This window comes from Neomonachus schauinslandi, chromosome 7 (assembly GCF_002201575.2).
Source record: "Neomonachus schauinslandi chromosome 7, ASM220157v2, whole genome shotgun sequence".
Classification (NCBI taxonomy): Eukaryota; Metazoa; Chordata; class Mammalia; order Carnivora; family Phocidae; genus Neomonachus; species Neomonachus schauinslandi.
Genome location: NC_058409.1, coordinates 23,343,872 through 23,368,295, shown reverse-complemented (window position 1 = coordinate 23,368,295; position 24,424 = coordinate 23,343,872). Strand labels below are relative to the sequence as shown.

The window sequence follows — 24,424 nt, the reverse complement described above, 5'->3', positions numbered from 1 at the left end:
TCAAGTGTACAAAATAGTTACTCAACAATTCTACACATTACTCAGTCCTCATCATGATAAATATTCTTTTAATCCCCTTCATCTATTTCACCCATTCCCCTTGACCTCCCTTCTGGTGACCATCAGTTCTATAGTTTAGAGTCTGTTTTTGGTTTGTCTGGTTTTTTATTTTTTTCCATATTCATTTTTTTTCTTATTTTTTTCCACCTATGAGTGAAATCATATGGTATTTGTCTTTCTCTGATTTATTTCACTTACCATTATACTCTCTAGATCCATCCATGTTGTTGCAAATGGCAAGATTTTATTTTTTTTTATGGCTGAGTAATATTGAGTTACATACACACACACACACACACACACACGCACTCACACATGCAACCACATCTTCTTTATCCATTCATCTATCAGTGGGCCATTGGACACTTGGGCTGCTTCCATAATTTGACTATTGTAAATAGTGCTGCAATAAACATCGTGGTGCATGTATCTTTTCGTATTACTGTTTTTGTATTTTTTGGTTAAATACCCAGCAGTGGAGTTACTGGATCAAATATAATTCTATTTTCTGGATCAAATATAATTCTGTTTTCCACAGTGGATGTACCAGTTGGCATTCTCACCAGCAGTGCACAAGGGTTCCCTTTCTCGACATCCTTGCCAACATTTCTTTTTTCTTGTGTTTGTGATTTTAACCATGTTGACATGTGTAAAAGATCTCTCATTATGCCTTTAATTTGCATTTCCCTGATGATTAGTGATGTAGAACATGTTTTCATGTGTGTTTTGGCCATCTGTATGTCTTTGGAGAAATGTCTGTTCATGTCTTCTGCCGATTTTTAATTGAATAATTTGGTTTTTTGGTGTTGAATTTTAGAAGTTCTTTTTATACTTTGGATACTAGCCCTTTGTGAGATATGTCATTTGCAAGTATCTTCTCCCATTCAATAGACTGTTTTTTAATTTTGTTAATTGTTTCTTTTGCTGTGCAGAAGATTTTTAGATTGAAGTAGTCACAGTACTTTATTTTTGCTTTTCTTCCCCTTGCCTTAGGAGGCATATCTAGAAAAATGTTGTTATGGCTGATGTCAGAGAGATTACTGCCTATGCTCTCTTCTAGGATTTTGATGGTTTCAAGTCTTATAATTGGGTCTTTAATTTATTTTGAGTTTATTTTTGTGTATTGTGTAAGAAAGTGGTCCAGTTTTATTCTTGTGTCTATAGCTGTCCAGTTTTCCCAACACTATCTGTTAAAGAGACTTTTTCCCATTGTATATTCTTGCATCCTTTGTTGAAGATTAAGTGACTATATTATTGTAGGTTTATTTCTGGCCTCTCTATTCCATCAATCTTTGTGTCTGTTTTTGTGCCAGTACCATACTGTTTTGAATACTATAGCTTTGGAGTGGATGTTAAAATCTGGGATTATGATACCTTCAGTTTTGTTTTCTTTTTCAAGGTTGTGTTTGGATATTTGGGTCTTTGGGTTCCATACAAATTTTAGCATTTTTTTGTTCTAGTTCTGTGAAAAATGCTGTTGGTATTTTGATAGGGTTTGTGTTAAATCTGCAGATTGCTTTGGGTAGTATGGATATTTTAATAATATTTGTTCTTACAATCCATGAGCATGGAATATCTTTCCATTTATTTGTGTCAGCTTCAATTTCTTTAATCATTGTGTTATAGTTTTCAGAGAATAGGTCTTTGATCTCTTTGGCAAAGTTTATTCTTAGGTATTTTATTCTTTTTGGTGCAGTTGTAAATGGGATTATTAATTTCTCTTTTGGCTGCTTCATTATTAGCATATAGAAATGCAACTGATTTCTGTATATTGATTTTGTATCCTGCAATTTTACTGAATTCACTTACTGGTTCTAGTAGTTTTTTGGTGGAGTCTTTAGGGTTTTCTATATATAGTATCATATCACCTTAGTTACCGAAAGTTTTATTTCTTCCTTTCCTGTTTGGATGCCTTTCATTTCTTTTTGTTGTCTCATTGCTGTGGCTAGGACTTCCAGTGCTATGTTGAATAAAAGTGGTGAGAGTGGACATCCTTGTCTTGTTCCTGATCTTAGGGAAAAAGCTCTCAATTTTTCACCACTGAGTGTGATATTAGTTGTGGGTTTTTCATATATGGCTTTTATTATGTTGGGCTGTGTTTCCTTTAAACCTACTTTGTTGAGGTTTTTATCATGAATGGATGTTATACTTTATCAGATGCTTTTTCTGCATCCACTGAAATGGTCATATGGTTTTTATCTCTTCTCTTGCTAATGTGATATGTCATGTTGACTGATTTGTAAATATTGTAACCTTTGCAACCCAGGAATAAATCCCAGTTAATTGTGGTGAATGATCTTTTTAATGTATTGAATTTGGTTTGCTAGTATTTTATTGAGAATTTTTGCATCTGTGTTCATCAGGGATATTGCCAGTATTTCTTTCATTTTTAAAGGTGTCTTTATCTGGTTTTGGTATCAGGGTGATGCTGACCTCATACAGTGAATTTGGAAACTTTCCTTCCTCTTCAGTTTTTTGCAATAGTTTGAGAAGAATAGGTATTAACTCTTCTTTAAGTATTTGGTGGAATTCTCCTGTGAAGCCATCTGGTCCTGGCCTTTTGTTTGTTGGGGGATTTTTGATTCCTGATTCAGTTTTGTTGCCGGTACTGGTCTATTCAGATTTTCTATTTCATTGTGATTCTGTTCTGGGAGATTACATGTATATAGGGATTTTTCCATTTCTTCTAGGTTGTCTAGTTTGTTGGTATGTAATTCTTAATAATCTCTTATAATCGTTTATATTTCTGTCATGTTAGTTTGTTATTTCTCCTTTTTCCTTTAAGATTTTGAGTTCTCTCTCTCTCTCTCTCTTTTGATGAGTCTGGCCAAGGTTTATCAATTTGTTGATCTTTTCAAAGAAGCAGCTCCTGGTTTCATTGATGTGTTCTCTTGTTTTTTTAGTTTCTATTTTGTTTATTTCTCTAATCTTTGTTATTTAGTTATTTCCTTCTACTGGTTTTGGGTTTTGTTTGTTCTTTTCCTAGCTCCTTTAGGTATGAGGTCAGGTAGTTTATTTATTTATTTTTTCTTGAGGTAGGCCTGTATTTTTATAAACTTCCCTCTTAGAACCTCTTCTGCTGCATCCCAAAGGTTTAGACCATTGTATTTTCATTTTCATTTGTCTCCCATGTACTTTTTCATTTCCTCTTTGATTTCTCAGTTGACCCATTCATTGTTTAGTAGCATGTTATTTTACCTCCACGTATTTGTGTTTTTTCTAGATTTTTTCTTGTGGTTGATTTCTAGTTTCATAGCACTGTGGTCAGAAAAGATGCATGGTATGACCTTGATCTTTTTTAGTTTGTTGATACCTGTTTTGTAGCCTAATATATGATCTGTTTTGGAGAATGTTCCATGTACAGTGTATTCTGCTGTTTTAGGATGGAATGTTCTAAATCTATCTGTTAAATTTCTCTGGTGCACTGTGTCATTCAAAGCCACTCTTTCCTTGCTGATTTTCTGTTTGGTTGATCTGTCATTTGATGTAAGTGGGGTGTTAAAGTCCCCTACTATTACTGTGTTACTATCCATTACTTTCTTTATGCCTGTTATTAGCTGCTTTATGTAAATATTTATAATTGTTATATCTTTTTGTTGGCTTGTCCTCCTTATTACTATATAGTATCCTTCTTTGTCTCTTGTTACAGTCTTTGTTTTAATATTATTTTGTCTGATACAAGTATTGCTACACCAGGTTTCTTTACACTTTAATTTGCATGGGAAATGCTTTTCCATTCCATTACTTTCACTCTGCATGACTTTATGTCTGAAATGAGTCTCTTAGAGGCAACATATAGATGGGTCTTGCTTTTTTATCCATCTGTCACTGTATGTCCTTTGATTGGAGTGTTACTTCATTTGCATTCAAAGTAATTATTGATAAGTATGTACATATTGCCATTTTGTTACTTGTTCTGTGATTGTTTTTGTAGTTTTTCTCTGTTCCTTTCTTTTCTTGCTCTGTTCTCTCATGGTTTGCTGGCTTTCTTTAGGATGTATTTGGATTTTCGTTTTTTAAATTTTTGCATATCTTTTACTGGTATTTGATTTATGGTTACTATTAGGTTTATATATAACATATTATGCATATAACTATTAAGTTGATGTTAGCTCTAAGTTTGGAAAATGCTTTATCTCTCCTATTCAGAACGATAGCCTTGGTGGATAGAGTATTCTTGGTTGCAGATTTTTTCTTTCAGCATTTCGAATATATCATTCCACTCTCTTCTGGCTTGCAGAGTTTCTGCTGAAAAATTGGTTGATGGGCTTATGTGGTTTCTCTTTATGTAACTGTTTTCTCTTGTTGCTTTTAAAAATCTCTCTTTGTCACTACTTTTTGCCATTTTAATTGCTATGTACCTTGGTGTGGGCCTTCTTGGGTTGATTTTGTTGGGGGCTCTCTGTGTCTCCTGGATCTGGATTTCTGTTTCCTTCACCAGTTTGGGAAGTTTTCAGCTATTATTTCTTCAAATAAATTTTCTGCTTCGTTTTCTCTTTCTTCTCCTTCTGGGATCCCTATAATGTCGATGTTATTATGCTTGATGGTATTTCTGAGTTCCCTAAGTCTGTTTTCATTTTTAATTATTACTTTTTCTCTCTCCTGTTCAGCTTGATTGCTTTCCATTACTCTGTCTTCCAGGTCACTGATCTGTTCATCTACTTCCTCTAGTCTACTATTCCATCTGGTGTATTTTTATTTTCAGTTACTGATTTCTTAATCATTGATTGGGTTTTTTTTATGTTTTCAGTCTCTTTGTTGAGGGTGTCACTGAGGTCCTCTACTCTTTTCTCAAGTTCAGTGAGTATTTTTATGACCATTACTTCAAATTCTCTTTCAGGCATTTTACTTATCTCCATTTTGTTTAGTTCTCTTGCTGTTATTTTTTTCCTCTTCCTTCATTTGGCATATTTCTCTGTCTCTTCATTTTGTCTAACTCTCTGTGTCTGTTTCTATGTGAAATCAGCTATGTCTCCTGCTCTTGAAAGTAGGCGCCTGGGTGGCTCAGTTGGTTAAGCAACTGCCTTCAGCTCAGGTCATGATCCTCGAGTCCCGGGATCAAGTCCCACATCGAGTCTGCTTCTCCCTCTGACCCTCCCTGCTCTCATGCTGTCTCTCTCTCTCACATAAATAAAATCTTTAAAAAAAAAACAAAAAAGAAAGTAGTGGCTTTATGAAGAACAGGTTCTGTAGTGTCCTGTAGTGCAGTGTCCTTTGTTCACCAGAACCTGGAGCTTCAGGGATGTCTCCTATGCATATTGCTTGCACCCCACTGTTGTGGCTGAGCCGCATTTGCCTTCAGTCCATTTGTGTACCATGGCTCTCTTTGCCTCTTGTTGGCAGAGTTTGGTTCCTATGTTAGTGGGCCGTTTGGGGCTGCCTTGTTCTTGATGAGTCAGACCAGTCATTTTCCAGATATGTGGTAGCACGGAACTGCAGGGTGCTTTGCCTGTGTTTACCTCAGAAGCTTTCGTTGGTGGTGGGTGGGGCCCACAGTCAGACCAGATATCTGCCCCTCACTGCTGGACCTCAGTTAAACTGGTATGTGTGGTTGTCTTCCTCTCTCCTTGTGCAGGAGTCACTTTGAAGTGGTCCTGGCACCTCTCAAGGCTGCTTGCATGGTGCCAGGTTTGTGCACCACTTTGGATGGGCTCTGGCCAAGGGCGTATTGGAGGAGGCAGGTCTGCAGGAGAAAGGAGGGGTGGTTTCTTGGTATTAGCCAGGTTTGTGTAGGTTTGCTGTGGGAGGGGCTGCCTGGAACCAGGCCTGGCTGGTGGGGGCATGTACTGAGGAGAACACAGGGGTGAGGTGCTCTCTTAGCAAGTTAGTTGGAGTTTGTTTGCGCTGGGCTATTTCCCCCAGGTGTCTGTGTGTCTAGGCTGGTGGGTGGGGTGGGGGCTGGAATGGTGCCTGATGGCTCCTTTGTTCCTGGAGAAGTCTTCAGGGATCCCTGCTCCTCCCTCACTTGCTCTGAGATTAGTAAACAACTCACCCCCCTGTCTACCCTACACGTTTTTCAGACTGCTCCTTCTGTGCTGTATCTCCATGGGGCTGTTTGTGGTGCTATCTCTTTAAGAGCAGGGGCACAGTTTCCTCTGCTCTCTCTGCTCTCCTAGAGCTGAGCCTGCTGAATTTTACAGTTCCAGGTGTTTACTCCACAGACTATAACAACTTGTGAGATTAGGCCCACTGGTTTTCAAAATCCAAATGTAATGGAGGCCTGCATGTGGGCTCCCAGTGCTTGGGGCACCAGGCCTGAGGGTCCATTTTTTATCCCTCTCGGAGCCTGCGGTGTCCCTCCCTCATGTGGATAGTCTTGTGGTCCATTTAACTCCTGATGGCTTCTCTGCCCTTCCTACCTTCTTCACCGTGCCTCCGTCTCTACATTTAGCTGTGGAGAGTCTGTTCTGCAAGACTTCTGGTTATTTTCTTGGTTATTTACACTGATGTGGGTGTTATCTAGTTGTATTCATGGGATGGGATGAAGTTAGGTAGGATCTTCCTACTCTGCCATCTTCGCCGGAAGTTGTATCTATTTTTGTTTTGACTCAGCAGTTTCACCAGTAATATCATTAACAGGAATGGTTAAATAAGCTATAATGTATTTACACACTGGAATACTATTTAGCTGTATATATATATATATATATATATATGTATATATATATATAAAGAGGATTTCTAAAGATAAATGGGAAGATTCTCTAGGCTTTTAGTGAACCGTAAAGCAAGGCAGAACTGAATTACTTACCGTTTCTCTAATAGTGGAAGGAAAGTAATACTGTGTTGCAAAAAGAGTTTTTAGAAGGATAATAATAAACCATTTAAAGGGATTTTACCTATTGGGAATGTGTGGAGTGGGAAACAGGGTACTAGAAAAAGGGTCAGATCTAGATTTCTGTGTATATACTTCTTTATATTGTTTTTACTTTTGAATCATATGAATGGATTTCTTATATTACTAAAAGTTGACAAAACAAGAAAAAAAGTTGGAAATTCATGTGAAAAACTTTTGTAAACTGAAAAATACTATATAAGTGCTGGTTATTTATTTGAATTTCATTTGTGATATAGAATCTGATACATGTGTCCAGGTTAAAATTTTTGATCCCCCAAGTCTTCCTTCCTCCCATCCATTTCCCCTTTCTGAACAATTTAGTCCTAAAACCATTAGGTAGGGCTGAACACTTATGTCAGGTGTTGGAGGCATGGTGGCCCAGAGCAGAGTGTTGGAGCTCAAGTAAGTTAAGGAGGGCATCTCCATAAGGTGCTGCTTGATACAGTATTGGATGGGGAGGATATCCATCTTGGCTGTCTGAGCCTGAGGAAAACGTCCATGCACGTGAGGGAGTGACAGGGGAAATGAAAAACTGGTTTCATATGAGGGAGTTGATTAAATAAATACATATGAAGGATAATGAGAGGCCTGTTTTTCTGAATGTTAGAAAAGGAAGTTATAAATAAGGAAAAGGAGAAAACTAGAAGAACCCTGTGGTGTTGGATTGGAATTGGATTTATTGTGAACTTAAGTTTATATATATATATATATGCATATATATGTACATATATATACACACACATATACACTCATACACATATATACATAAATATGATAAACTAGATATAAACTTGTTTATGTGTGTGTTAAACACATATGTATACTCTTTAGCTCTATCTACTGAGAAAGCAGAGGAACAGTGAGTCCCCAACAAATGGGCATACCTAGCATCTAGATCTTATTGTCTAGATTCCATTTTCCACTAAAAGGAACCAGGGCTTCTTAGAGAAATGACTGGTCCTTGGGCTGAAGCAGGGAAGGAAAAGAATAAGCCTGGAACTTGTGATGAAAGCTTAAAAAATGATGAGAACATGTCAAAGGAACATAGAAGCCAGCTTGAAGGGGTTGTCACTGGCTAAGTAGGGAAAACTCTAGCATAAAAACAAGTAATGATAGTAGCAAATTACAACCCATTGAATGAAATAGGAAACCATGAGTTTATATGATCTAAATAAATTGAAAGTTTGGTGAGAAACAGTATATTATGGCATATAAGTATAAGCAGCATATGAATTTCATAGTCCCCCCAACCAAAATATTGTTAATGATAGAGGAGAAAAGCATTTGTTTACAGTGGAGATGCTTGGTAGGCACCACCTTAATCACTTGATACTGATCATCAGTGTCAAGAATATTATCATAAATGGGCATTGAGATCATATGCCACATGAAAAGTAGCTGTATTGTGGTTATGTAGAGAATGTCCTTGTTTGTAGGAAATACACATTCAGGTATTGATACTTTAGGAGTTCATAGTGTATCAGGTAGTCAACTTACTCCCATTTAATTCAGAAAAAAAAATTCTTTGAACTAAACCTGCAACTTGTTTGTGATTATGTGAAGATGGAAAAAAAAATAGTTAATAAAAATTATAATCTATAAAAAGCCAGGTTTTTCCAGTGATGTTTATAACATTTTTTATGCATTCCTAGAACGTATTTTTTGTGGGTTAAAAATAAAGTATGGCATGATTCCTTTAGGAATGAAAGTAAGATAAGGAAAAAAAAACTGAATCCTTTTTGCTCTACAGTTGTGCTCATAGATGGCCTATGTCTACCTGAGGGTTGCTGACTGTGCTCTGTCCCCTCACTAGACCATCTTCCACAGAAATTGTTGCTGTTTGGATTCAGAAAAGCCATGACTTCAGAATGTGAGAGAGAAAAGAAACTGAACAGCTGGGGAGTTGGTAGGGGAGAAGGGTGTGTGTGTGTGTGTGTGTTTGTAGTAAGAACTTTTATGCACACTTTTATGCACATGTTTTTGTTTTGTTTTGTTTTTGTTTTTATTTATTTATTTTTTATTCTTATGTTAATCCCCATACATTACATCATTAGTTTTAGATGAAGTGTTCCATGATTCATTGTTTGTGCATAACACCCAGTGCTCCATGCAGAATGTGCCCTCCTCAATACCCACCACCAGGCTAACCCATCCTCCCACCCCCCTCCCCTCTAGAACCCTGTTTGTTTTTCAGAGTCCATCGTCTCTCATGGTTCGTCTACCCCTCCAATTTCCCCTGCTTCATTCTTCCCCTCCCGCTACCTTCTTCTTCTTTTTTTTTTTCTTAACATATATTGCATTATTTGTTTCAGAGGTACAGATCTGAGATTCAACAGTCTTGCACAATTCACAGCGCTTACCAGAGCACATACCCTCCCCAGTGTCTATCACCCAGTCACCCCACCCCTCCCACCCCACCCCCCATGCCAGCAACCCTCAGTTTGTTTCCTGCAATTAAGAATTCCTCCTATCAGTGAGATCATATGATACATGTCTTTCTCTGTTTGACTTATTTCACTCAACATAATACCCTCCAGTTCCATCCACGTCGTTGCAAATGGCAAGATCTCATTCCTTTTGATGGCTGCATAATATTCCATTGTATATATATACCACCTCTTCTTTATCCATTCATCTGTCGATGGACATCTTGGCTCTTTCCACAGTTTGGCTATTGTGGACATTGCTGCTATAAACATCGGGGTGCACGTACCCCTTCGGATCCCTACTTTTGTATCTTTGGGGTAAATACCCAGTAGTGCAATTGCTGGATCATATGGTAGCTCTATTTTCAACTTTTTGAGGAACCTCCATACAGTTTTCCAGAGTGGCTGCACCAGCTTGCATTCCCACCAACAGTGTAGGAGGGTTCCCCTTTCTCCGCATCCCCGCCAACATCTGTCGTTTCCTGACTTGTTAATTTTAGCCATTCTGACTGGTGTGAGGTGGTATCTCATTGAGGTTTTGATTTGGATTTCCCTGATGCCGAGCGATATTGAGCACTTTTTCATGTGTCTGTTGGCCATTTGGATGTCTTCTTTGGAAAAATGTCTGTTCATGTCTTCTGCCCATTTCTTGATTGGATTCTTTGTTCTTTGGGTGTTGAGTTTGATGAGTTCTTTATAGATTTTGGATACTAGCCCTTTATCTGATATGTCATTTGCAAATATCTTCTCCCATTCTGTCGGTTGTCTTTTGGTTTTGTTGACTGTTTCCTTTGCTTTGCAAAAGCTTTTTATCTTGATGAAGTCCCAATAGTTCATTTTTGCTCTTGCTTCCCTTGCCTTTGGCGATGTTTCTAGGAAGAAGTTGCTTCGGCTGAGGTCAAAGAGGTTGCTGCCTGTGTTCTCCTTTAGGATTTTGATGGACTCCTGTCTCACATTGAGGTCTTTCAACCATTTGGAATCTATTTTTGTGTGTGGTGTAAGGAAATGGTCCAGTTTCATTCTTCTGCATGTGGCTATCCAATTTTCCCAACACCATTTGTTGAAGAGACTGTCTTTGTTCCATTGGACATTCTTTCCTGCTTTGTCAAAGATGAGTTGACCATAGAGTTGAGAGTCCATTTCTGGGCTCTCTATTCTGTTCCATTGATCTATGTGTCTGTTTTTGTGCCAGTACCATACTGTCTTGATGATGACAGCTTTGTAATAGAGCTGGAAGTCCGGAATTGTGATGCCGCTGGCTTTGCTTTTCTTTTTCAACATTCCTCTGGCTATGCAGGGTCTTTTCTGGTTCCATACAAATTTTAGGATTATTGGTTCCATTTCTTTGAAAAAAGTGGATGGTATTTTCATGGGGATTGCATTGAATGTGTAGATTGCTCTAGGTAACATTGACATCTTCACAATATTTGTTCTTCCAATCCATGAGCATGGAACGTTTTTCCATTTCTTTGTGTCTTCCTCAATTTCTTTCATGAGTATTTTATAGTTTTCTGAGTACAGATCCTTTGTCTCTTTGGTTAGATTTATTCCTAGGTATCTTATGGTTTTGGGTGCAATCGTAAATGGGATCGACTCCTTAATTTCTCTTTCTTCTGTCTTGTTGTTGGTGTATAGGAATGCCACTGACTTCTGTGCATTGATTTTATATCCTGCCACTTTACTGAATTCCTGTATGAGTTCTAGCAGTTTTGGGGTGGAGTCTTTTGGGTTTTCCACATAAAGTATCATATCATCTGCAAAGAGTGAGAGTTTGACTTCTTCTTTGCCAATTTGGATGCCTTTGATTTCTTTTTGTTGTCTGATTGCTGTGGCTAGGACTTCCAATACTATGTTGAATAGCAGTGGTGATAGTGGACATCCCTGCCGCGTTCCTGACCTTAGGGGGAAAGCTCTCAGTTTTTCCCCATTGAGAATGATATTCGCTGTAGGTTTTTCATAGATGGCTTTTATGATATTGAGGTATGTACCCTCTATTCCTATACTCTGAAGAGTTTTGATCAAGAAAGGATGCTGTACTTTGTCACATGCTTTTTCTGCATCTCTTGAGAGGATCATATGATTCTTGTTCTTTCTTTTGTTAATGTATTGTATCACATTGATTTGCGGATGTTGAACCAACCTTGCAGCCCAGGGATAAATCCCACTTGGTCATGGTGAATAATCCTTTTAATGTACTGTTGGATCCTATTGGCTAGTATTTTGGTGAGAATTTTTGCATCCATGTTCATCAGGGATATTGGTCTGTAATTCTCCTTTTTGATGGGGTCTTTGTCTGGTTTTGGGATCAAGGTAATGCTGGCCTCATAAAATGAGTTTGGAAGTTTTCCTTCCATTTCTAGTTTTTGGAACAGTTTCAGAAGAATAGGTATTAATTCTTCTTGAAATGTTTGGTAGAATTCCCCTGGGAAGCCATCTGGCCCTGGGCTTTTGTTTTTTGGGAGATTTTTGATGACTGCTTCAATTTCCTTAGTGGTTATAGGTCTGTTCAGGTTTTCTATTTCATCCTGGTTCAGTTTTGGTAGTTGATACATCTCTAGGAATGCATCCATGTCTTCCAGGTTATCTAATTTGCCGGCATAGAGTTGCTCATAATATGTTCTTATAATTGTTTGTATTTCTTTGGTGTTGGTTGTGATCTCTCCTCTTTCGTTCATGATTTTGTTGATTTGGGTCATTTCTCTTCTCTTTTTGATAAGTCTGGCCAGGGGTTTATCAGTCTTGTTAATTCTTTCAAAGAACCAGCTCCTAGTTTCGTTGATCTGTTCTACTGTTCTTTTGGTTTCTATTTCATTGATTTCTGCTCTGATCTTTATTATTTCTCTTCTCCTGCTGGGTTTAGGCTTTATTTGCTGTTCTTTCTCCAGCTCCTTTAGGTGTAGGGTTAGGTTGTGTACTTGAGACCTTTCTTGTTTCTTGAGAAAGGCTTGTATTGCTATATACTTTCCTCTTAGGACTGCCTTTGCTGCATCCCAAAGATTTTGAATAGTTGTGTTTTCATTTTCATTGGTTTCCATGTATTTTTTTAATTCTTCTTTAATTTCCTGGTTGACCCATTCATTCTTCAGTAGGATGCACTTTAGCCTCCACGTATTTGAGTTCTTTCCGACTTTCCTCTTGTGATTGAGTTCTAGTTTCAAAGCATTGTGGTCTGAAAATAGGCAGGGAATGATCCCAATCTTTTGGTACCGGTTGAGACCTGATTTATGACCTAGGATGTAATCTATTCTGGAGAATGTTCCATGGGCACTAGAGAAGAATGTGTATTCCGTTGCTTTGGGGTGGAATGTTCTGAATAGGTCTGTGAAGTCCATTTGGTCCAGGATGTCATTTAAAGTCTTTATTTCCTTGTTGATCTTTTGCTTAGACGATCTGTCCATTTCAGTGAGGGGGGTGTTAAAGTCCCCCACTATTACTGTATTGTTGTCGATGTGTTTCTTTGCTTTTGTTATTAATTGCCTTATATAATTGGCTACTCCCATGTTAGGGGCATAGATATTTACAATTGTTAGATCTTCTTGTTGGATAGATCCTTTAAGTAGGATATAGTGTCCTTCCTCATCTCTTATTATAGTCTTTGGTTTAAAATCTAATTTGTCTGATATAAGGATTGCCACCCCAGCTTTCTTTTGGTGTCCATTAGCATGGTAAATGGTTTTCCACCCCCTCACTTTCAATCTGGGGGTGTCTTTGGTTCTAAAATGAGTCTCTTGCAGACAGCATATCGATGGGTCTTGTTTTTTAATCCAGTCTGATAGCCTGTGTCTTTTGATTGGGGCATTGAGCCCATTTACATTCAGGGTAACTATTGAAAGATAGGAATTTAGTGCCATTGTATTGCCTGTAAGGTGACTGTTACTGTATATTGTCTGTGTTCCTTTCTGGTGTATGTTGCTTTTAGGGTCTCTCTTTGCTTAGAGGACCCCTTTCAAGATTTCCTGTAGGGCTGGTTTTGTGTTTGCAAATTCCTTTAGTTTTTGTTTGTCCTGGAAGCTTTTTATCTCTCCTTCAATTTTCAGTGACAGCCTAGCTGGATATAGTATTCTTGGCTGCATATTTTTCTCATTTAGTGCTCTGAATATATCCTGCCAGTCCTTTCTGGCCTGCCAGGTCTCTGTGGATAGGTCTGTTGCCAATCTAATGTTTCTACCCTTGTAGGTTACATATCTCTTCTCCCGAGCTGCTTTCAGGATTTTCTCTTTGTCTATGAGACTCGTAAGTTTTACTATTAGATGTCGGGTTGTTGACCTATTTTTATTGATTTTGAGAGGGGTTCTCTGTGCTTCCTGGCTTTTGATGCCTGTTTCCTTCCCCAATTTAGGGAAGTTCTCTGCTATAATTTGCTCCATTATACCTTCTGCCCCTCTCTCTCTTCTTCTTCTGGGATCCCAATTATTCTAATGTTTCGTTTTATGGTATCGCTTATCTCTCGAATTCTGCCCTCGTGATCCAGTAGTTGTTTATCTCTCTTTTTCTCAGCTTCTTTATTTTCCATCATTTCATCTTCTATATTACTGATTCTCTCTTCTGCCTCATTTATTCTAGCAGTTAGTGCCCCCATTTTTGATTGCACCTCATTAATAGCCTTTTTGATTTCTACTTGGTTGGATTTTAGTTCTTTTACTTCTCCAGAAAGGGTTTCTCTAATAACTTCCATATTTTTTTCAAGCCCAGCTAGTATCTTTAAAGTGATGATTCTGAACTCTAGATCTGACATCGTACTAATGTCCGTATCGAGTAGGTCCCTGGCAGTCGGTACTACCTCTTGTTCTTTTTGTTGAGGTGATTTTTTCCATCTTGTCATTTTGTGCAGAGGAGAATAGATTAATGAGAGAAAAAATGCTAGCAGAGGAACAACGTCCCCAGAAAATATACTCTAAACAAATCAGAAAAGACCTGAAGCAGTGGGAAAAGAAAGGGAAAGAGAGAAAAAAGAAAAAGAAAAAAAAGAAAAAGATAAAGATAAAAACAAAAACAAACAAAACAAAACAACAACAACAACAAAAAAAACCCCAGAATGTGATTAAATGTGATCAGGCTGGTATATAGATCAGTGCCACACACTAGATTTGGGGTGTATTTTGGTCTTTTAGAAGAAAGTGCCTCCCAAAATTTTAAAGAAAGAAAAACTTATATATGTACAAAAATAAGGGTTGATATGATGAAGGGATGGGATATGACTGTAAAGATGGAAATTATAAAAAATTTTATAAAAGGAATTGATAAGAAGTTGTTTGAAAAAAGAAAGAAGAGGATTTAAAAAAAGAAAAAAAAGGGAGAGGATGTGATCAGGCAGGGGAATAGAAAACACCATATACTAGAGATTTAGGGTATATTTTAATCTGTTAGAAGAAACTATCTCAAAATTTTAAAGAGAGAACAACTTATATATATAAGCCAAAAATACGGGTAACTACTATGAAGGGATAGAATATGACTCTAAAAATGAAAAATAAAAATGTTTTTTTTAAAGAAAGGGATTGATAAGATGTTGGTTGAAAAAGGGAAAAAGAAAAATTCAAAAAGAAAAAAAAAGAAAAAAGACAGTGAAAAAAAATTAACTTTGAAAGACTACAGAATCATGGTAAAAAAGCCATGAATTCTATGTGCAGTAGTCCCCTAGAGCTGGAGTTCTGCCGTTCTCATTGATCGGTAAACTTGGTCTTGGCTGGCTGTTCTCGCTGATCTTCTGGGGAGGGGCCTGTTGCCGTGGTTTCCAAATGTCTTTGCCGGAGGCAGAATTGCCTCGCCCTTGCCCCCTCCCGGCTAAGTAATCTGCTTGGGTTTGATCTCTGGGGCTTTTGTTCCCTGAGAGCTTTCCCTACAGCTTTGGAGGCGGAGAGTGAAAATGGCGGCCTCCCAATCTCCGCCCCGGAGGAGCCGAGAACTCGGGGCCCCGCTTCTCAGTGAGCTCCCAGAGAAAAGCCGTCAGTGACTCCCGTCTCCCCGGTCCCCGGCCTCACTCCGTGCTCACCCGGCCTGTGACCGCCTGTTTCTATCTCTGGCACCTGACCCCGTGTGGAGTCTCCAAACCCAGCCGATCCCTGCGGCGCACTCCCGCGCGGCTCCTCCCGGGGGAGGAAGGTGAGTCTCCCCGGATCTGCCGCTTGTTGGGTCCCTGCTGGAGGAGCAGGGGCCCGACTGTGCCGCGGATCACGGTTTATGGCAACCCTGAGCTGAGAGCCCGCGCCTGGGCTCCGCCTCTGCAGCCGGCTTCCCTGCTCCGATACCTGGGAGCTCTGCCACACTCAGGCACCTCCGGTCTTTCTGTGACCCCGAGGGTCCTGAGACCACACTGTCCCGGAGGGTTCCACCCCCCGCTTAGCCACCAGAGTGACGTCCCTCGGCGGAGCAGACTTTTAAAAGTTCCGATTTTGTGCTCCGCGGCTCTATCACTTGCCAGAAGCGGCCGACGGAGGCCCCTCCCCTGCCGTCTATCCTCCCGAATATCGCCTCGGATTCACTTCTCCGCACGTCCTACCTTCCAGAAAGTGGTCGCTTTTCTGATGAGAGAGTTGTTGCTCTTCTTTTCTTCGATCTCCTGTTGAGTTTGTAGGTGTTCAGAATGGTTTGATCCCTATCCAGCTGAATTCCTGAGAGGAGACGAAATCCAGGTCTCCTACTCCTCCGCCATCTTCTTATGCACATGTTTATGCTCCAGTTTTGAAACTGATGTATGTTTGTCCCTTTCCTTCCTATGGCAAATTCCTTCATGATTCAGAGATTAGATATACAGAGTTCCCTCAGCCTGGAATATCTTTCTAGCCCTCCCATTCTTCTTTCACCTTTTAACTCCTTTCCTTTTTTTTGTAGTCCCAGCTTCCTTGATCTCCCTAGACTAGGTTAAGTTCTCTCTTAGGCAGTTCACTTAAACATCATTGATCCTTAACCTCTTCATTTGTAATATGGGGATAATAGAGTTGTTGTGAGGTGTAAAGGAGTGGCTTTATGTAAAATGGACTAGTACCTGAGCAGATAGTAAGTGCAATATGAGTTAGCTGTTGCTAACATGATTGGATATATTTGAAAAAATATATATATATTTATATATTATACATATATATACACATATTATACATATTTGTCTAGTTATTTGTTAAATATCTCTTTCTCTCGTTAGTTCCATGAGGAAAGGGACTGTTTCATTCAACTTTGTTTCTTAGTTACTGGTCCACGTAATACTCACATACTTTTTTTAACTTATAAAATTGTGGTTTGCAACAGGCCCACTGAGTTTGGGTTTTTTCCCCCAGTTTTACTGAGAAATAATTGACATATATCACTCCGTAGTTTTAAGATGTACAGCCTGATGGTTTAATTTACATATACTGTGAAGTGATTACCACCATACGTTCAGCTAACATTTATAGTCTCATGTAGATAGAATAAAAAGAAAGGAAAAAATCTATTTATGATAAAAATTATTAGAATTTATTCTCTTAACTTTCATATATCATATAGCAGTGTTGTCTATAGTTATTCTCTTGTACATTATTACATCCCTTGTACTTATTTATCTTATTACTGGAAATTTGTTACCTTTTACCACCCCCTCCAATTCCCTTCCTCCCACCCTCCACTGCTGGTAACCACAAGTCTGAACAATATTTGTTTTTCTCTGACATTTCACTTAGCATAATGCCTTCAAGGTCTATCTTTGTTGTTGCAAATGGTAGGATTTCCTTGTTTTCTATGGCTGATATATATTTATATCTATATATAATAGATATACTGAATATCTATCATATATATATATCACAACTTCTTTATCCATTTATCCGTTGATGGAAACTTAGGTTCTTTCCATGTCTTGACTATTGTAAATAATGCTGCCATGAACATGGGGGGTGCAGATATATTTTTGACTTAGTGTTTTCATTTCCTTTGGATATGTATTCCCAAAAGTGGAATTGCTGCATTGTAATGTAGTTCCAAGTTTTAATTTTTGGAGGATCCTCCATGCTATTTTTCATAGTGGCTGTACCAATTTATAGTAATGCACAAAGCTTCCCTTTTTTTTTTGCCACATCCATGCCAGTATTTGTTGTCTCTTGATTTATTTATTTTTTTTATTTTTATTTTTTAAGATTTTATTTATTTGAGAGAGAGACAATGAGTGAGAGAGAGCGCGCACATGAGAGAGGGGAGGGTCAGAGGGAGAAGCAGACTCCCTGCTCAGCAGGGAGCCCGATGCGGGACTCAGTCCCAGGACTCCAGGATCATGACCTGAGCCGAAGGCAGTCGCTTAACCAACTGAGCCACCCGGGCGTCCCTGTCTCTTGATTTATTGATGATGACCATTCTAATAGGCATGAAGTGGTAACTCACTGTGGTTTTAGTTTACATTTCCCTAATCACTAGTGATGTTGAGTATCTTTCATGTAAAGCTAGCTGGGTTTTGCCTTTAAGTATATTATAGACCTACTAGTTCTTGTAATCTTGGTGAAGTTACTTAACCTCTGTGGGCTTCAGGTTTCTTATCAGTTAAACTGGGTTATAATATCTATTGTCCTGAATATTACAGAAAATATGCTTGAAGGCCTATAATTTTGATGGTGATCATTAAGTAGAAATTTATTAAGATATGGCCAAGAATATCAGTACTAAAAATAATCAATATTTTTAGTAAGTCTCTAAATGAAATAATACAAATGGAAATAACTAGTGAAGTTCCTGACTCCAGATTAGGCATTCAGTTATTTCAGTAGGCATTCAGTTTTTCTTACTTCAGCTTTTTTCTATAGTATTGATAACTAAAAACCAGTAAGCATATGCTAGTTCTAGATGCTGTGTAGGGCACTTTATATATTTATTTATGTATAAGTACATAATGAGATACACACACACACACACACACCCCCCTTTCTCTTCATTAAATAGATAAGCTTAGAGAGGTCAAGTAACTTGCCAAGGAGCCAGGATTTAAATTCATGTCTATTTAGTTTTAAAGCCCTTGTTCTTTTTAGTTTATCATGCTCTTTACATTTTTGGAATTATCATGTGTTCTCTTTTACAATGCCTTTGGTGATGGTGGCAACTTGTAAAATAATTGGCCTTCAAAAATTGTGATTTCAGTCACATTACTTCTTCTGAAAACCTACTGAGGTCTTTTACAGGGAAAAGTTACATACTGGTAACTATGATAAAGCACCAGAATACTTTTAGGAGTATCAAAGTCCTTGGTGGATTGCAACTTCGGTAGTTGTGGGCAGTGAAAGCTCTAGAACCTGTGGGGGAATTAGGAGGAAAGCAAGAGCAGAGAGAAAAAGAAATAGAAATATATGATTCTTTCATATTACACCACTGTACAGCCTTCTGGTCCTAAACTCAGCTGTTATTAAAAATTTAACTGTTCAATACATGAATACATTCTCATTTCAAAATAATAAACATAAGTTCATATATGTAGAGACACACATTTAGTAAAATATAAAAGCTTCATTTTTATTTCTCCCATCCCTACATCTCTCCATGGAAGTTTTTTTCATAAAAATATGTTAATGTTACTTAATGAAAAAAGTTTTTTTCATAAAAATATGTTATTTAATGTTAACCTGTAATGTGTGTATTGTTATATTTAAGTGAGTTAATATTTTAAAGTTTCTCTGTTTTAATTTCTTATATGGGAGAATATTGATTGATATAACACACAAACAAAAGGCCTAAAAGGGGGTTTGAGATCAAATAATTTGAAAACTGCTGTAATGTATTATGTCACTAGTAATGAACATTGTTGTAGACCATAATGATAAGAAAAATTCCATGATTTGATAACCTTGGTGAGAAAAGCACAATACAAACTCCACAAGAATGGAAAACAGTACTGGAGAAAATGCAGTAAAATGCAAATCATTTTACCAAGGTTATATTACTTTGAATTATCTCATACTTGGTTTTTCAAAGGTTTTTATACTATAATTAAACTTGTATATGATGAAAAGTCTTTTATTAATATGAATGGGCATAATATCTCTATTTCAGAAACTCTGTAGTGATGCTCAAGTAAAAGTCTTTGGGAAATGCTGCCAACTGAAACCTGGAGGAGACAGTTCTTCCTCACTGGATAGTTCTGTGACTTCATCTTCTGATGTAAAAGACCAGTGTTCAAAGTACCAAGTAAGATCATTGATGTCATTTATTTATTCATTCATTCACTCACAACTACTTTTGAGTACCTACAATGTGTTATGCACTATCCTAGGGACTGGGGATATAACAGGAACTAGTCCTTAACTTTCTGGGGAGGCAGGTAATTAAATAAGTAAGTTTATGCATTTTGATAAATCTTAGGAAGTTCAGAAACTGTGGGCATACGTAGCAAGGGGTAGTTTCTCCCTTTTATTTCCCAATTCAGATTTTTTGGGCTACCAGAATAATTCATTTTAGATACTTATAAATTATTGAAATATGAATATAAATATAAACTAATAATACAGTTTGGCTGTAGTATGAAATTGTAGTATGATTGGAAGTATACACATGCAGAAATGGACATTTATATACTTCAGAAGTAATCTGACTCTTTTAAAATACAAAGTTAAACTAATTAGTACCTAATGGGAACTTATGTATAAACTTGTTGTATTTTACATAAGATTAAATGCTTGGCTTCATACCAAGTGAATGTCATCTATGTGAATTTATTTGTGTCATCCAAGTTTGCATGAATGAATCACAGGTATTTTATATTTAGCAATATCAACATGGACTTCTGGGTCTTTAAATTATTTGTAATTAGTAATTGTGTTTGGATGGGAAGTGACCCTTCTTCATGTCAATGTGACAGTGTATATGAAAGAGCTCTGAAGTGTTTAAAATCCAGATACTAGGAGGTACTATATAGTTGCCCCAGGGGTCTTCCCCTGTTTCTCCTCCAGCTTAAGCATGATACCTTAGTAAGTTCCTAATAGTGTTATGCTATGTGACATCATCATACTTATACCATGTTGGGTGTTTGCTGATTTGATGAATTGTGTAAACCTGCATATCTGCCTGATACAATGCAGTTAAAAATCAATATTAGCCCTTGGATCCAGATTGCAGAAACCCTGAAGCATTGAGTGATTGCACCCTCATGTTGCATCAAGATCCCTAGAGATTTTCTTTTTTAAAGTTCATATTCCCAGGCTACGTGCCCAGATATTCTGATATAGGCTCAGTATGGTCCTGGAAATCTGCTTTTTTAGCAAGAGACATTGAATTATTGTAGCATATAGTTCACTACACTTGATAAATGTGATTTTCGGTAACTAGAACATTATTTTTGGTCTACACAGATTATTACAGATTAAAAGCTTCTAGCAATAGGTACTTAAAAAATTGACCTTTTAAATAAAGGCCTTATTTAAAAAAAGCGTGAAAGATAATAGCACTTTTTAAATTATAACCTTTATTATAGATTATGTTTCATAAAAATATATAACATGCCAGTGACATTCATGATAACTATTTGGTATGTATTAGAGCAGGCAAAGATAACCTTTACTGGCAAACTATATGGTCTAATAAAATTTTTTTTTTTTTTTTTTTTAAAGATTTTATTTATTTATTCATGAGAGACAGAGAGAGAGAGAGAGGCAGAGGGAGAAGCAGGCTCCCAAGGAGCAGGAAGCCCGATGCGGGACTCGATCCCAGGACCCCGAGATCATGACCTGAGCCGAAGGCAGACGCTCAACCATCTGAGCCACCCAGGCGCCCTGGTCTAATAAAATTTAAACATGAATTTATTTTTACTATATTTTGCTTTCTGAGGACTCTTTTCCAGTTTTAGTAGTAAAATCTGTAAATGCTTTGATATTTGAATTCATAATAGTTTTGAAGATAGGCATTGATCTTAAAAAAAAAAAAAAACCTTCGCACTTGATCATTAAAAGAATTATTCTCTCTGTTCCTAAAATGTTGTTTTTAGTACCCAAACCTTTGTGTTTTGAAATAAAAATTTTTTCTTAATCAGATCCCTAGATGAGTTATTTTAGTAAGCAGGTATATCGGAAGTGATTTTTTTCTTAAACATTGGCTTTGTGTCTTTATTAAAACAAAATTAAGACTATAATACCTAAGAGAGAAAAAATAATATGTAAATGAATATATATAAAAAAAACTAATACAAAATAGTTATATATAATGAAATAGATTGCTATTTGAAGATGCTTTTTTAAGAAAGCTAGCAATGTAAATATATAGATTTTTTAAAAACCCAGATGGGCATTAAATAAGCAGAAGAGTAGAAGAATCACATAAAAATAAAAATAGTGTGCAGATATGTTCCCTGGCCTCCACATGTAAAATGGGGGTCTTCAACACTTTGTTATCATCAGAAGAGTCTTTTAAATATTTTTTAAAACTCCTAATTTTTTATTTTTTATGATGGAATGGCTTAGTGAAATTTGTGAATAATAATCAGTTATTATCTTAGATAGTTATTTAGGTCCTCTTCCTCATCACCTGTTTTATTATATAACTGTGTAAGTTAGGAATTGCATTATTCCTAGGGATTATTTTGTTCACGTGACAAGTCTGAAAGGCCATCTAGGTATGGTACATGGGTTTCAAGATGGCTTTACAAACCAAGGCATCCTTATCTTTCTACTTAGCTAGAGTTAATGTGTAATTATTGCCTTGTGGTCCTAATATGGCATCTCCATTTCCAGTGACTTCCATTTATATCTCATTGACCAGGCCTTTGTTGAATGCATATAAATGCATAAGTTGTGAAAGTGCTATTCCAACCATTAGTTTAACCTTTTGGATGTAGAAACCAACTCACAATTTGTCTACAAGGGAGGCTGTGAAATGCATTTTGGGGGGGTGGTGCACATTGCTGCCCTGAAACAAATTAGACTTCAAAAGTAAAGAATAAGATATTTTGTGGGTAATTAGTGATATTTATCATAGTATCTAATTAGTAACCAAATGGATGAGTTCAGTTTTACTTTTTTTCTGACTCCTATGATGACAGAGACATTTAAAGAATAATGGAAAGGAATAACTTTTAATTGGAGTTCTTTGAGAGCAAGACATTGTAATGTTTTAAGTAAGTCCTTTTAAAAAATACAAAATAGATATAAATTACCATGTTTATAGATACCTCTTTTGCACAGTAGGAGTGGTAAAAACTGTTCTGTATGTTTAGTGAATTCTATTTCTTACTTTCTGCCCTGGAGAAACATTGCATATGCAAAAGATGTAGTTAACAATGTTCATTTAAGCATTAAGTATTATAAAAACCTGGAATTAACCTAAATGTCCAGCAGTAAGGTGAACTGTGGTATTTTCATACAGTAGAATACTATGCAGCTCTTCAGAAGGAGTCTTTGTATAACAATATGGTTAGATCTGTAACACATTGTGAAATGAAGAAAATCAAGCTATAGAACAGTGTATACAATGTAGAATCACTTTTTTAAAAAGTATGTAGAATAACTGTAGCAAAGGAATTTTCAGTAAAATTCAATATTTGAAATAGGTTTTAAATTTTGCAGTTTTATTAACGTTATGGTTATTTTTTAGGGTTCTCGGTGCTCTTCTGATGCCAATATGCTTGGAGAGATGATGTTTGGCTCAGTAGCAATGAGCTATAAAGGTTCTACCTTAAAAATTCATCAGATCCGGTGAGGGTTTTTCTGATTTTTCATAATCCATTTTAGAACATGTAATTTTTGAAGATGGGAGAATTTCCTGTAGTCTTCACACAGATTGAGCCTGTCAGATTTATGGTGTTTTATGGGTTTCATGCTACTTCATGACTGTTGTAACTATGCAATGAAATCTTTGTGATTTATACCTTTTTCGGTGGGGGGGGATGGGAACAGGGAGAGGGAGAGAGAGAATCTTTTTTTCTTTAAGATTTTATTTATTTATTTGACAGAGAGAGACACCGCGAGAGAGGGAACACAAGCAGGGGGAGTGGGAGGAGGGAGAAGCAAGCTTCCCGCCGAGCAGGGAGCCCGATGCGGGGCTCGATCCCAGGACCCTGGGACCATGACCTGAGCTGAAGGCAGACGCTTAACCGACTGAGCCACCCAGGCGCCCCTGGGGGAGAGAGAATCTTAAGCAGGCTCCAGGCACAGCATGCAGCCTGACATGGGGCTTGATCTTGCAACCCTGAGACCATGACCTGAGCCAAAGTCAAGAGTCCAACACTTAACCAACTAAGCCACCCGGGCGCCCATATACATTTTTATTTGTAATAAATTGAGAAGTTCTTTATGTTTTAGTTTTGATCTCTGTCTCTGTCACTTTCTTTTTCTTCATAGTTCCCCTCCACAACTTATGCTCAGCAAAGTTTTTACTGCACGGACCGGCAGCAGTATCTGTGGAAGTCTCAATACGTAAGTGATTATGAATGCTGGGAGAAATGGATTATTTAGGATGTGCAAAGTGTGAAAACTAACAGACTGTTCTTAGGGTTGCAGCTTAAATTGAGATTTTCTTCCTGAAGTTTGAAAGTTTATGGAGGTCAGACTTTTTTCTTCTAGCTTTATTGAGATATAATTGACATCCAACATTGTGTAAATTTAATGTGTACACCACATTTATTTGATACATTTATATATTACAAAATGATTACCACCATAGCATTAGCTAACACCTCCATCCTGTCAAAATTACCATTTCTTTTTTGTGGTGAGAACACTTAAAGTTTACTCTCTTAGCAACTTTCAAGTATATAAAATAACAGTATTATTAGCTATAGTCAGCATGCTATACATTAGATCTCAGAACTTAATAATCCTATAATTGATGTTTGTACCCTTTGACTGTTATCTCCCCATTTCCCCCATTCTCAACCCCTGGTAACCATCACCCTGGTTTCTGTTTCTCTGTGTTCAGTTTTTTATATTGCACATGTAAATGATACTATACAGTGTTTGTCTCTCTTTGTCTGACTTATTTCAGTTAGCATGATGCCCTTAAGGTTCATTCAGATTGTCACAAATGGCAGGATTCCCTTTTCTCATGGTCAAATAATATTCTTCTGTGTGTGTGTGTGTCTTTGTGTGTGTGTGTGACATTTTATCCATTCATCTGATGATAGACACTCAGTTTGTCTCCATTTATGGATGGTCGTCACTAATGCCAC

General features: G+C 37.3%; 1 protein-coding gene across 3 annotated transcripts in view; it reads left to right on the top strand.

Annotated features, from left to right (window-relative positions):
* FNIP1 (folliculin interacting protein 1) overlaps positions 1–24,424 on the top strand; it is a 160,896-nt gene that overhangs the window by 74,017 nt on the left and 62,455 nt on the right. For 2 of the 3 annotated variants that reach the window (XM_021701872.1, XM_021701870.1), the window contains exons 3-5: positions 19,324–19,458; positions 22,852–22,952; positions 23,598–23,672. In XM_021701872.1, the coding sequence (XP_021557547.1) occupies positions 19,324–19,458; positions 22,852–22,952; positions 23,598–23,672 (311 nt within the window). The remainder of the gene's footprint in view (positions 1–19,323; positions 19,459–22,851; positions 22,953–23,597; positions 23,673–24,424) is intronic. The other variant, XM_044917080.1, reaches the window with a different exon arrangement.